Consider the following 15,409-nt stretch of genomic DNA (forward strand, 5'->3'; position numbering starts at 1 on the left):
AGCATATATTCAGTTTTGGGTAATCTATGAGAATTTGGCCCCATGCTCATAAAGCTGTGATTAGCATGGCAGATTTAAAGCAGATCATGTAAATGCTGTCTTTCCTTAGAGTGAGCAGCCTTCAGTTTAAATTCTAAAAGCAATTAGATGAGAGGATAACACACAATGATGTTTATGCCTAGAGCAGTTCAAAATTTAGAAAAGGAATTGGAGCTCTTCCGTTAATGCTAATTTTCTTTAAAAAAAGAAACCCTGAAAAGATGCCCTGTACGACTGCAGTCCCCAGTGCCTGGGGACCAGGCCACAGAGCTCCTCCACCTCCCCACCGGCCACCCCATCCATGGAAAAATTAAAAATTGTCCTCCATGGAACTTGGGAAGCTGGAAGCTTCACAGGAGGTGAGCAGTGGGCGAGTACAGGGGGCGAGCGAGCGTATTTACAGCCGCTCTTGCTCCCCCTTGCTCGCGTCACTGCCTCAGCTCCCCACCCCCTTCCATGAAACCAGTCTCTGGTGCCAGAAAGGTTGGGGACTGCTGCGAGTGTACAACATAATATAGTCACAAGAAATCAAAGGCAAATTGGTAACAACCTTTAGAAAAGAGAAATATAGAATGGTAAAGAAAAACTGATATAATCTCTCAATATTTGGGGGAAATAAGTTTAGGATTATGTTTCATTCAGGTATTACTATAAATGAAGGATAACTCTTTCAGTGTAAGAAGCAGTGTTTATATCTGGTTGTAAATTTAGTTAAAAACATAATCACAATTTACAAAAACTATAATTATAAATTACAAAGAAAAATATCCAGACTATCTTGTACTGACATCCTCTATGCACTTTGTTACCTATCAAGTTTCTGTTCCATTACAAAATTAAATAGCTAACATTCAATATTGATTTCAACATTAAAATTTATCAAAATGATTAAAAACAGTCAATTAGAAAAAGCAATACACCAAAAATAACAGTAATATTTCCAGGTTTCTACTGCACCCTACTGACCATCAGGCAGGGCGAGACAGGGCTGCTCAGTTTCGGCAGGCCCCTTGGCTCTGTGTTCCAGAACACAGAAATGCCAGGGAAGGTGACCAAGGAGCACTTCCTGTTTTACAAATTTCAGCAGAGGATCAAAAAAGGGATCCCAGGTAAGTTTCCAAGTAACAAAAAACGTCAGAGTGGAACTGTGTCTTTTACATCTGAACAAAAGTTCTGTCACATTTTTTAAGAAAGTAGGAGCAAAGCTTTGTAGCCATTTTGTCATCTAAAACCCACAATTCTTACATAAATTAAACCAGTTTTGGAAGAGAGCATTTGAGAAGGGAGAACTACCCTACCGACGGGGATGAAAGACCATCCCTAGTTTGCTGTCCCTAAACTGATAGTGGAGGAATGTGTTTTGCTGAGGGGGAAGGGGCCTCCCAGACCACTTGAGGCTTCAGTGCTGTCCCCAGCCAGCTGACTGCAGTGCCCTGATGGCAAGCAGGAAAGTCAAGCAGTCACGGTGACAGACTGGCCACAGCTGCCAATCGCAGGACATGCTCTGCCTCTCACTGACTGTTTTGGACATCAAGCTCACTTGTCAGAGCCATCTTAGCACTCTTCATTTTTGGAGATTTTCGACTCATTTTCTTTGCGTAACTTTCTCTGTTGATAAATTCGTACGGCTATGGCAGTGATACAGAGCAAAATAAATATCACAACTGCTATGACACCTAGAGAAAGAAGAAAAAAAGATGATGTCAAAATATAAGTGGCGATTTTTGTCCCAACCAGAGGCTTTGCAGATGAAGGGAATAAAAATATTTTACTCCAAAATATACCTCTGCCACATATTTTGAGATGGCTGTTAGGTAGGCCTGCAAACCGGAGCTCCGCAGAGCTGTCTTTTGTGGGGGAGATTTGCATCTTTAGAGAAAATCTGCATTGATGGCTTTCTCAGAGCTCTTCCCTTTTCTGGATCTAGGAAATATTAACTGAGAGCCTGACACCTTTAAAGATCTGAAAGAAACATTTACCATCTCTTTTCTCTGAGGGCTGTTACCTGTGAGGTTTCATCTACCTAACAAGCCTCTTCGTCTCCACCCTCCCATAGCCTGTTTTGCCAGTATCCAAGTCCCTACTCTTTCTGTAACCCTGAGATGATATATACGCTTCTGAACCCCACTGGGGAGGCAGTCACTCTGTGGTTCTCCCCATGTGCAAGTTAGTAAATTTGTATGCCTTTTCTCTTACTGATCTCCTTTTGTGAGTCAATTTTTCAGTGAACCTTCCGAGGGCAAACAGGAAGTTTTCCTGTGGCCCTTACACAGACATCATTGCTTAATAAGTTAGGTTAAAACAACCATCTATTATACCATAAATTGGAAACATCAAAATTCAGGAATTTTAAGGCCAAGTGGTTTTATAATATTTTATATATTTCTGAGTTACTGCAACTGTTAGATATGGCTGTCTTAGGCTTTTTTCCTAAAGGCATATGGTAATTGGATTTCAGCTAATGCTTTCAGATTTAAAAGCACTATAAACTAAAAATCCTAAGCCTCCTGCTGACTGAACAGGAAACAGAGGTAAAGATCCGAAAAAGAGCAACAAACTTCTCTTTCCTTTTCCTCAAACCATTTGTCCTCATTCTTCCTTGTCACCGATTCAGCCTCGGGAACAAGTACGGAACTTTCAGTAACGAAAGGATCCCCTTCTGGCTAAGGGAACCTCAAAGAAACCTTAGGACTGAGTTGCTGGCCATGAAGGGAAGGGAGGTCTAACACACCTCCTTATAGCCCCTCCCTTTTGGAGTTTAGACTAATTGCAAACTGGACCCAAGGCCATGCAAGGCAAAGGTTAAATCATGCCTGCAAGCCGTCAATTTGTTTAACAGATCACTTTGAGTATATTGTAGCTTGCTCTCTGATTAATAGACTCCCTTATCTTAACTCAAGCATTCCTTTCTACTGACTCCAAGTCTTTAGACAAAGCTTCATTTTAACCAATTGCAAATCAAAGAATCTTTGAACTCACCTATAACCTGAAGCCCTGCCCCCCCGCCCCCTGCTTTTTGCTTTCTCAGGCCAAATCAATGCATACCTTCCATGTATTGATTTATGATTTGATCTGCAATTCCTGTCTCCCTAAAATGCATAAAATCAAACTGTAATCCACCTGCCTTGAGACCACTTGCCCAAGGCTTCTTGAATATGGCTCTTTGGGCCATTGGTCACTCAGATTTGGCTCAGAATAAACCTATTAAATTATTTTACAGACTTTCGTTTTTTTCTGTTAGCAGCACAAACACATACAAGTCTGTAACCCTATATGCATCCTTCAGTTAACAAGTGGGAAGTATATAGATAGTGTTTAGCACCACCATAAATCATTAAATGATACTGTTAGTACAATGGAATGGATACACTTTAATGAAATCTTTAAAAAATACTTTTATGATGATATACTTTTGAAATACAGTTGTCCAACATATATGTACTCAAACTCTATTGCCAAAAATATTCTAGGCATATTTATTAAGTTTATATATATGGAATGTGGATTATTTGAAAGAGCCAGTTATAAATGTTCTAAAATATTGACACTATTAGCTATGCCAGTGATTTTTAACCCTTGCTGCACAAGAAGCCAGTAAATCTGGATAACTGAGTAGCAGGCCTGGGTACCAGTACTTTTATAAATTGTATTTGGCTTTAGTCCACAGCCAGAGTGCTAAAGCAGGAAAGCCGTGTCTCCAAAAGCTGCTAACTGAAGCAATCACATTAGTGAAGAATGAAAGTCAAATCTATACTAAAGCAAATGAATATGTAAAAAGACAAACTTTTGAAGGAAGCCAAAACATGTCATCCCAAATAAGCTTTTTTGACATAAATATTTTTGAGCTAAAGGCAATTAAGAAGTAAATAGAGGAAGAACCTCCTCAATCCTCCAATACTCCTCCTTTTCCACCTAAGGACAGGAAGTAAATTTTCCTTCACTGCAGACAACTCTTATCAGCTCAGAGATGGCACCAGAGAAATCTGCAAACAAACATTATTCCATCAATTTCTTCCCATATATTTACTTCCCACAGTTTCTCGCCTGTAGAAACCTAAAACTACTTTCCATTGTCCTGTCATTTCTCTACAAATTTGTTGTTCTTTGTTGAAGATGCTATACAAGCCAGAGTTCTAAAGCCACTGCTCTGAGTTACCTTTCATTGAGTTCTCCCACGTGCTGTGCACTGCACACATTAATAAACTTGCTTGTTTTTCTTTTGTTAATCTCACCTATGAATTTATGAGGGTTGAGAATAAGTTATATTTCCTCCCTGACACTTTCACTGCCCACATCATAAATTTAAGATAATTCACAAAAATATTAATTTATATCTCAGGTAGTAACTATTAGAAAACACAACTGCCTTTGTGAAGGCCCAGGGGAAGCCTTCTACACACGGCTTCTGTCCATTCCCCCCTTGAGAATTCAAGAAAGAATTTCTCAGGGGAGTAGAAGACTGCTAAGACTTACTCTTTAATAGCATCACATTCCTACATTTACTCAGTACATCTTCCCAATGATATTTGACCAAAAGCAATAAAATTCTAAAGGTAAGTGCTTTTGTTCTGATATCAATTTGCCCATTACACGTGCTCCCTGAAGGCCAGCACTAACTATGACATTGTGCAAATATTTGTAGGACTTGTGAAGCTACTCAAAATGTTGAGCATACTGAAATTGCTTTTGCATTGCAATAAAAAGTCTCCTAAAAAATCAGGATTGATTTAGGATTGGACTGGATTTAAAATTGAACACAAAAATATTCCTTTTGGATATACATCATTGACCAGATTCTCACAGAAAACTGTTTAGATACAGTTTTTGTTCATCAGGTCATGTATTTTTAATTTCTACCTTATTGATTTGAAAGAGTAAAAGAATTGACATAGCGATGGAAATGTTAATATCCTCAACTGAAATTTAGTCAGAACTTTAGAATGTCTGAATTGTTTTCTACCATTTTGGAGGGAAAAAATAGCTTACTTTTGTATGTGCTATGAAGAGTATGCAAAATAAAAAACCAAATAACATTTCAATAATTAATTAATTAATTAATGAGGAAAGGTAAATGCTTATTTTTTGCACTAGTTCTGGATAAATTATATTTCAGAAAAAAACACCATTTTCATTGCCAATAAGTTATGTAATATAACTTTATTAAATCATGATGTTTAATTTTACTTTTCTTCAATTAAAAACAACCACAAAATACCCAGTCTATTAGACTAATTCTTTCTAAAATATGATTAAAAGTGAAATTTATAGCAGCTGTTGGTACACAACATTGTGAATGTACTTAATGCCACTGAACTATATACTTTGAAATAATTCACTTTAAATAATGTTATGTGTATTTAAAAAAATTTTAACAAGTGAAATATTGTCAGGGGAAGCATCCAAAACATGCAAATTGCCATTTAAAAAGTATCATAAAGTATGTGCTCAGATAATTAGCTCAGCTTAAGTTTTCATTGCTTTGACATAATTACTTGGAACTCTGTCCAAAGAGCCATTTATTTAGTTTACAAATATCTCATAGGTCCTAGGGAATACAGCTATTTTCAAATTTAAAACTTTTCATTATTAGTTTTGTAATTGTACTTTAAAAATTATGTTTCAGTGAAATTCTTACTATGTCCAGGGAAGATGAAATCAGTAAATAATACCTCAGAAATCCAACACAATATGTAGCACCCCTCTGACCTCACCACTGAGTGTTGATGCTTTGGTATATTTTCCTGTTATGCTAACCAAGTATCCACTGTCAAAGTGGCACTAAACGCCCAGGACGAGCTCATTCAAGGCCTTTTTACCTCCGATGACAGCAGAGTCACGTCTGTCTGCGTTACGTAAGGGCTCTCCCTCGTCTGTTGGTCCAGAACGGCCTAGGATAGAAAAATGGGGAACGATATGTTTGTTGGCTTGATTCAATCCCTCCACAATACATGCATATATCATAATTTTGTCAATTAAAAATAAACACATGGCAAAAAAAAAATTAATGATGGAAGCGAGAAAAGACTTCAGAGAAATTCGCAAACGTTTGCAAGAAGCGCGTTGTCTGAGCGCGCCGGGGCCGAGGGGCCACGCACCTGCGCCCCCCGCGAGCCGGGGAGCCAGTTCCCGCGCCGGGGAGCCGGAGCCCGCCCCCGCCGCGCAGCGGGACGCGGCGACCACGTGGCCGCGGACAGTGACCCTCGCGGGCCCGCCGGGGCGCAGCGCCGCCTTCAGGGGGGCCGCGCGGCCGAAGCGCACAGCGGAGAGGCAGCCGGTGAAGCCGCGCGCTGCGGCCCGCCGCGTGTCCGGGTCCGCGCCGGGGGGCTCTGCGGGCAAGAGAAGCGGGACACAGCGTTAGGGCGCAGGGAAAGGGCGCGGACGCGGGGACGCCCGTACTGGCGTGGCAGCGACCAACTGGAAAGTCCCTCGCAGCCCTTTGTCCTTTCATCCCTAGGAGAGGACAGCCAGACCTTTACCTGTTGGCAACTGTTTCCATTGCCAGGGTTATGAGGGGCAGGTTTTCAGTGTGGTTGGTTCAAATGCGGACGGCGGGCTCTCTGCAAGTAACAGCTTCCATGGCAAGCAGGGTTGGGGCTTGGCGGTGGGTAAACCCACAACTAATGGACACGGTGAGCACTGGGTGTGGCAAAGTCATAACGTGTAACCAAAATGTTTGTAACCCCATGAAATCCTGAAATAAAAAAAAGAAACCCTCTGCCATTTAATTTTAGCCAATAATCCAGGGGATTACAGTAAAGTGACTCCTGGAGATGAAGACAGAGCTCTGGGAATCCTTTCTAATTGTTTTGGCTTATTATGTGCTATTTTGTATGATATATATGGACTTATGACTTATACTGTCTTAATAAATTGTACCTTTTATCACCAGATAATGTCCCTCTTTATCTTAAGATTAGGTTATGTTCTAATCTTAAATTTGATCTTCTCTGATAGTAATATTGCACTTCTTAAATTTGTCAGCTGTTACCTGCTAGTTCTTGGCATACTCCTTTTTCAATATTGTAAGTGCATTTAACTGGTTTTCTTTAATCCTAGTATGACAGAACTTAGTCCATTCACATGTAGAGTAGCAACTGCTGTATCGATTTTATTCTTTTTATTTTACACTATTTTACATGGTTGTTTCATCTTTTCATCTCGTTTTCTTTATTTTACTGGTTTAACCAGTTTCTTTCTTTTCCCCCCTTTTTCCTTTTGTGACTTTGAGAGCTCAACCTTCCTACCATACACAATGAAAAGCATTCTTTTACTCTATTATATGAAAACATGGTCTCTTCCCACAAGACCATTCACCCATCTCCCAACAACCCCCCATTCACCCCCACTCCCACTTGATGGGTTTCCTCCCTCCCCCAGTGGGGTCCCCCACAACAATTCTTCCCCACAGGGGAGGCTTGGAAAGTTTTTATTTTTCTTCTCTCAATATTTTCATTCTTACATTCTTTTCTTTGGTTTTACTCTAATACATTTAGTTCCTGACTAGAATTACAATTTTCCTTCATTTGCTTTTGTTCCCTTATGTTTATCCTATTTCAAGAATCTTTATATAATTGATTTTTTTTCTAAGAAAGAACTTTGACAGGATTGACGAAGATTCTCCCCTTGACCCAACTTTAGCTCAGCTATCCCTGACTTTTGGTCTTTGCATTGCCCAGTTTAGCAAGAATCCTGCCAAGTGAATCCCCCACCCTCAGTATCTGATCACCCTCCTCAGCCCTCACCATCTTCCCCTCTTCCCTGCCATGTCTGATCACCCTGGCCTGGCTTCACCAAGAATTCTGTCAGGTCAGTTTAGCAAGAATTACTCTACCCTCTTAGTAATTTTCTATCCACTGACTCCCCTGCCCCAGCTACTCTGCTCCTTAGCTATAAATCCCCACTTATCCTTGTTGTATTTAAAGTTGAGCCCAATCTCTCTCCCCTACTGTAAAATCCCATTCCAGTAGTTTCTACACCTATTGTGATAGTCCTGAATAAAGTCTGCCTTACCGTTTTAACAGGTGTCAGAGTATTTTTCATTGATGATTTAAGGGCAATTCTGTACTCCCAGCTTTTAACCAGCACTGCTGGCGATTTTCATAGAACAAATTTTTAGTAAAACTTAATTCCTACTGTGTTGACATGTGTATATATATGACTCCCCTGTTACCTTGACATGCCAACACTGTCAAAGCCCTTCACTTTTGCTCCTCTTAGCTGATTAGCTGTAATCAAAAATGTATGTTGACCCATCTGGCCTCCCTTCCCGTGCTTTCTCCACCTGTGTGTTCCTGCATCCAGGCCCCTTCTAATTCTCTCTTCTCTTCCATCAAAGCCTACTCCTGAGTAAATTTACTTGTAGATAAATCCATGTTTATGGTTTTTATTCACACTCTTAGGAGTATGAGTATTTTAGCAGAAGGCAAGGCATTAGGCCAAGGGAATGGATCTTTAATATGGAATTTGAAACATTAGCACTTGAAGTTGTAGAAAAAAGAATATTTGAGGTAGTGCTGCCTTTCGAGCCCACTGAACTCATGCCAAATAGACAGACGTCTGATCTCACAGAAGAGTGCCACTTGGTTGATCTAAAGAAGGAAATGACTAGATAAGTGGACAATCTTCTATACTTGTGCGATACAGTAGACATTGCTACATGTGACCACTGAAATTCAAATCAATTAAAATTTTAAAAAATAACAAATTCAGTCCCTCAGTTACACTAGCCACATTTCCAGCATTTAAAAACACACTTGTTTCAAGTGTGTCTAGGGACTACCATACAGGACAGCACAGATATTTCATCATCACAGAAAATTCTATTGGATGGCATTGGTCTGGCTGACTTATAATTCTACACACCTTAAGACACTGGCGATCTCCACTGACTCCTGGTTAATGGATTAAGTTAGAAAATCTTAGAAGTTTCTACTAAAGGGAATCTTAGAAATAATTTAGTCCAGCTTCCTCATTTTACAGGAAAAGATAGTCAATTGTTGATCTTTCTTGAAAAAAAAACTTTCAAAATCTCTTATATTCTTGATTTTTTAGACTTTTTGTGTGTTTTTGTTTCATAATGTTGGGAGAGGCAATCCACCATTGGCTCTGAGTGTTTGCCTGTTTTACTAGGTTTGCCAAGAAATGCAAGACTCTGCTAGTGCTTTACTCAGGCCATTTCTCAAGGCTGTATTTGGAGGAGGCAACCTTGAGGAATGAGGTCATGTCTCCTTCCAGGACAAAGCATAGGCTTGTTTACCACTTGCTATAAAATTGGTGGATTCCCCAAGCTCAGCTGCAATGCAAACTCACTGCAGGTGCAGCATTCATCTGGGCCCCTGTCATTGTCCCCTAAGACTTGAGGGCCAAAGGGATGCAATGCAAACATGCTAATGCTCATGAGGCCTGCTGCACCATGAATAATACAGTCCTTTGTCTCTGTACCAGGAGTCTTATGTCATCTTCCAGCATTCACAAAACAGTTATAGTCTTGTGTAACTTACTAGCTTGTAAGTCAGGTAAAATCCAAATCCCAGACCCAACATATAACATCCCTTCTAAATGAGACAAATACCATACCATAAAAGTAATATAAAATATGTAGGTCAATTGAGTTTTAAGTGTTAAAATTATATGTCTTATGTGACATCTCCTTACAGAATTCAAAAGGCAATTTCCAGAAATATTTAATTACGAAAACTATTTGGCATTATCACATATATAGAGCTCTGTTTGAAATACAATCCTGCAGTGCATTTTCTTCTACCCAGAATGTAAACCTCGTAAGGTTTATAAGCACAGCTGCGTTAGTGTGTAACTATCTACAGGCTATTTTTTTTTTTTTAATTTTCTGGGAGCAGTCAAAAAGACACATTCTCAGCTTCTGCACTTTGTTTTGTTTATATGTGTGTGTGTGTGTGTGTGTGTGTGTGTGTGTGTGTATTTAAGTTACTGTTTAAACACACACAGCAAAATCAAAAGAATACCAATAGTACCAAAGCAGATGAAGAAACAAAATGTAACCAAAATTGTTGTCAAAACTGCAAGGGGGTTCGGTCTAGATCCAACTGATCATCACACAAAAATCCAATTATAGAGATAACGAGGACTGCCAAGAAAAAAACAAAATTTTAATACAACAGATGTCTTGCCAGGACAACATGAGAAGTTGTCTCAAATCCATCTCCCAGACTAAGGGAGACCATGCGCTTTGAAAGGAGGGGCCATGTGCCTTGGTCCTGGTGTGTCTCACAAGGGCCTATGTGCATTGGGAAAGGTCATGGGGGATGATGATTCTTGGCAAAAAGAATCTTGTTCAGGGGCCTTTGGAATCTTCAGTGCTTTGTCTTACAGAACATCTGTCATTTCTGGGAAACATCTTAAAAAGTCAAGTAATTAAGGGAGAGGGTTATATAGGGATCATTGAAATTTGTTCAGTAGAGAGCCATTTACAAAATGATAGTTCACATTTACTGGATTATAGTATTTTAAGCGTTCACATTCTTTAAGACTACATCTCAGATAAAATTCAAAGCTATGTAGAAAATTAGACATCTAAAGAGTTTACATTTAAATAGGTTTACTCTGAATTGATCTTGTGATAACCAATCTGAATGGTCTTCATTAAGTAAGACTACTCAAATGGCAAGATAATAACAGCATTTTAATTATGATGGATGCTGGGCCATTTTTGTCAAAGGCATGTTAAGGTATATATTAATAAATTAGATTGGATATGAGCATTATTTTATTAGAATTGATCGCATACTAGCCTATGTTGCCTATTAACATGAATTTTTGTTACACGCGAGGGTGGGTATTGTGTCTCTCTTGTTCAGAGGCTTTCTCAATGTTTAATAAACTGTTCATAGTCGTTGCTCACCAAGTATTTTTGAACAAATGGATGGATCAGTGATTCACAGGGACTCACGAGAAACATACTGGTAACTTAGCAGAGAGTGTTTTGGGTAACTTTCTCTGGAAAATTAGTGGCTTCACTATTAGTCAACTTGTTGGTCTATTTACCATAAGTTAAAGAAATCACTTCTTATATAACCCCAAACTTAAATATAAAATTGTAGTCTTGGTTTAATTATTAAATGATCTGAAAGCAGCAAAAAATTTGCTATCCAGAACATGAAGTGTTTTATTAATTTTTCTGTCAATGGAAAAGAACTCAAACTCTGTAAAATAACTTAAAGAGGTTTACCTTGAGTCAAATATGTGCAGCCATGGCCTGGAGAGCCACACCCAAGAAGCCTTGAGCAAGTGGACTTTCCGTGGTTGCGTTACAGTTTGGTTTTATACACTTCAAGGAGACAGGAATTACACATAACATCACAGATCAATACATGGAAGGCATACATTGGTTTGGCCTGAAAAGGCGGGACATCTCAAAGTGGGGGGTGGGGGAATTACAGGTTATAGGTGGGTTTAAAGATTCTTTGATTTGTAATAGGTTAAAGAAATGAAGCTTTGTCTAAAGGCTTCGAATGTTTTAAGATAAGGAAGTCTGTTAATCAGAGAAACAAGCCACCAGACATATACTCAGACTCAAGTGATCTATTAAGTAAATTGATGACCTAAAGGTGTGGTTTAAGGTTTGTCTTACATAGCCTTAAGCCTTTTAATGAGTTACAAAGGATATCTCCAAGAAAGAAAAGGGGCATGTCTGACCCCCCTTTTCATGGCCAGCAACTCAGCTTTAGGCAACTTCTGGGGTCCCCTTGGCCAAGAGGGGGTCCATTCAGTCATCTGGGGGACTTAAGATTTTATTTTAGTTCACATTTGATTATTATCTCTACTTCTAGGCACAGGCAAAATAAATATTTGTAACTTTCTGACTATATACTTCATTGCTGAATTTGAACTTGTTTTTTATACTATAAGTGACATGCCTTTTAATATACTGTCCTCGAATAAAAACATTAACACATCTTCAACTCCATGTACCTATGTATTTAAAGGAAAAGAAAAATGCATATAATGAATATTATTCTATTTTGATCCCCTTCATATGACATATAGTATAGTTTTCTTAATTGATTTACATAATCTCTTAAAAAGATTGTTTTCCTCAGTTACTATGTTATTAAGTTTAAAGCTAAGGTGTCCTTTTAAAAATGCTTCCCTGTCAGTATGATAGGCAATTATTGTAACATTCTACCTGGTGTAATAGGTATTTATGAACATTCCCCGCCTCTCCTGTTGGATACTAGAGTCACAGAGGACAGAAACAACAGGCAAAGTCAGACTCAGGACAGGTTACAACCGTATTCATCTGCTGAAAGAAAATAAACATTTTCTTCCTCTTGTCTTCAACTCAAGCATAGTTTTATCATTGAATGGAGGTCTCTGGAGTTGATGCTGATTAACGCATAATCTGTGAACTTTGTATCTGCTTTGATAACATTTCACTTTTCAAGAGGTGTTATAAAAATACCATGATCCATTATGCATGATTGCCAAGTGGGAGGTTAAGTGTGGAAGTATTTTTCCAGGAACACCCTCACACATCTCGCAGCAGCACTTACTCATGATTATAGGTACACTCAGGCAAGAGTACCGTTTGCATCTTGATTGTCACTCACAGGGAAATTAGTATTCAAGTAAGACAAGGAGCTTCTTTCAGCATGATGAATGCTTTTAGAGTCTGTGACATGACACTTAGGATCTGATGTTTTTGGGGGAAAAGCTCTTTCTCGCACTTACCTAAAAACTTTCCCAGTATGAGGGATTTGACAGCATTGAATTCTGTCCCTGAGGACAAGATGACTTGTTTCTTTGCACTCTGGTTAACCTGTTAGATGTTCCACGAGAAGCAAACATGAAAAGGAAATGCAATTTTAATAATAAGGAAGCAAGGGGAGAACAGGAAAAAAAAGATAAAAGTAAATCACTGGTAAGTGCCCCTAGAAAGGATCAAGAAACCACCTTCGAACAATTAATCATTCAGAAGGGGAAGCTATCAGTTCCTAGGACGGCATCAGCTACCTCTCCACCCACTGTCTGCTCCCTTCCCGGCTTTACTCTTCTTCAGAATGGAAGAGTCCGTAATTGGCAGAGTCCACAAAAAAGATGGAATCAACTGTTTTAAGCTTAAAAACTTACTTATTCTATGGAGAAAACCTGAAACATAAAGCCAAGAATTGCTGTTCTATGTACAGATTTAAAAGTACATTTTCCTTCAAATGCCAGTAACAATGTGTAATTTACTTACTCTGTTCTTACTCAGGTTTATTTTCTTGTGTATTCCCACGTTAATGAATACTTGTGTACTTTTTTACCTGTGACTGAATTGCTGTAGTATATGTTGCTTTATAATCAGAACGGGGCAGGTCCCCACTGAAATATCAGCTAACAGATTCCACCAAAAGTCACCGTGATAAACTAGGGAACATTTCCCTACTGAGTAAAGTAGAACATATAAGGACATTTTGGTATTTTAAATGGTAAAATATTAACAATAACTTTGACGGAAGTACATGGCTAAGCAAACAAAACAAAGCAAAATAAACAACCACCTCTCCTTCCCCTAGTCCCGGCTGCATTTGACTTCCTATCCTTGACTTATGGAAGAGCAATACTGAATGGGTGGCTGTTTTATTAATACTTATTATCACATTTTTGAATTAGGTTACTCATTCTCAGAATCATAACCATAATGTGGCTATTTTGACTTTGATGTTGCTGCATTACCTCTACCATGACCACTGCTTCTTCTCTGCTAATCTTCACCTGGTGAAGGTGCCCATCAGCCATGTTTTTAAAATCAAAGTTAAAAGCATCAGGATCTTGATGTCTGTCTAGTTTGTACCTAATCTGAAAACTTCCTAAGGAGAAAAAACAAATGACATTTAAAATTAAAATATTTTACAAAACTCTTATTGCAGATTCTAGAGCACTTTTATTATTATTTACTTAAGACACTTTTGAATCTATTTAGCATAGATTTGGATGCACCCAATAGTTATCTTTCCTGGAATAGTGATTACTTAAGTGCTATTCCAGCGCCAAACTCTGAGTCCAACTATACTATTCTAAAAGTCAAGACCAAATGCATTGATAATAAGTGGTCTTCCCAAACTTTTCTTAAATGAAAAGGTTTAAATTACACATAAAATCTCTGAACTCAGATCTAAATTCATTATGACCATGATACTTATTTGATGAAATGAAACTTCATGCAATATTGTATCAACATATAGTTTATATACTTGTGACTTTTAATAAGGCTTATTTTAATATGTTACTGACGTGCATAATTAAAAATTATTTTTACAGTCAGAATTTTCTTCTAAAGTCTTTTGCCATAATCAAAAAATGAGAAAGAGAAAAGGTTTTGCCAGGAGACAAGGTTTCTATAGTATTCACATCTTCTAACACACACACTGCATTCCTACATGCATGCACCTCTATTACCCATAATTCTCTTACGGTTTATACAAAGATCTGGTTAGTCAGAGCTTTTGTAGGTTTTTCAAGAAATTAAATTTTTGTGCTGACTCACTACCTAACACAAACTTAAAGCTTGGGCTTCCTGTTCCACTGTGAAAGCCTTGCAATGCCCCAGTTGCCACTGTTTGAGAGACTGTCACTTCACTTTTCTTCTTATATAAAAATGATATAACTGGTTTCTCAACCAATGATAGGATAAAGAGCAATTGTACTTCTCTGTTGCTTATGGAAATTGGCTTTTATATAGTTTTACTATAACATTCACATTAATACTCCTCTACTTTGCTTAGAATGAGCAGGGATATGTGTCATATATCCAGACATCGTATTTCAAATCATCACAATTTGATGATCATCATGCAGTAAGAAAGACATGCTATCAATAATAAGATGTATAACTTTATATCAAATCTGTAAAATTATCAAATTTGTACCGGGAGAAAAGCATCCTAATTTAATCTTGAAATGCTAGCTGTTATAACCATTACTGATAGTACTGAAAAATCAAAAGATGTGGAAGGCATGCAATTTTCTTTCCTTGCAGCTTGAATGCTGAAAAGACCCGTGTCATTACAGTCCTATTTTTTCTAATTCAGGGGTTTTTTTCTTCACACAAAAGATATTCACCATTGTTGGCGAGGATAATTGAAAGGTATTCCTCATAGAAAGAGCTCACATACAGCAATAAGCTCGGAGTTCGTGTGGTTCGGAAACTCAGTGTGATCATTTCTCTGGTCAAGGTTACATCCCTATGTAATGAAGAAGCGAGGGCGCTGGAGTTTTCACTTAAGATGTGATGTTCTTGAAAATTATAGGTCACTGAGGAGCCAGTTTCAAAATATGCAGAAATCTCTGGAACAACAAATAAAATTGTTATGGTAACAAAATATAAGTTCAATGAATCCAATCCCTAAAT

The 15,409-nt window shown here is 38.3% G+C and overlaps 1 protein-coding gene across 1 annotated transcript in view; it reads right to left on the reverse strand.

The window, feature by feature from the left end:
* Positions 1-661: 661 nt before the first annotated feature.
* LOC123646099 (contactin-associated protein-like 3) overlaps positions 662-15,409 on the reverse strand; it is a 202,134-nt gene continuing 187,386 nt past the window's right edge. The window contains exons 19-24 of the mRNA XM_045562762.1: positions 15,121-15,345; positions 13,735-13,868; positions 12,748-12,835; positions 6,135-6,365; positions 5,856-5,927; positions 662-1,715 (exon numbers count right to left, since the gene is read on the reverse strand). Of these exons, the coding sequence (XP_045418718.1) occupies positions 1,594-1,715; positions 5,856-5,927; positions 6,135-6,365; positions 12,748-12,835; positions 13,735-13,868; positions 15,121-15,345 (872 nt within the window). The 3' untranslated portion in view covers positions 662-1,593. The remainder of the gene's footprint in view (positions 1,716-5,855; positions 5,928-6,134; positions 6,366-12,747; positions 12,836-13,734; positions 13,869-15,120; positions 15,346-15,409) is intronic.

The sequence above is a fragment of the Lemur catta genome, chromosome 10 (assembly GCF_020740605.2).
Source record: "Lemur catta isolate mLemCat1 chromosome 10, mLemCat1.pri, whole genome shotgun sequence".
Classification (NCBI taxonomy): Eukaryota; Metazoa; Chordata; class Mammalia; order Primates; family Lemuridae; genus Lemur; species Lemur catta.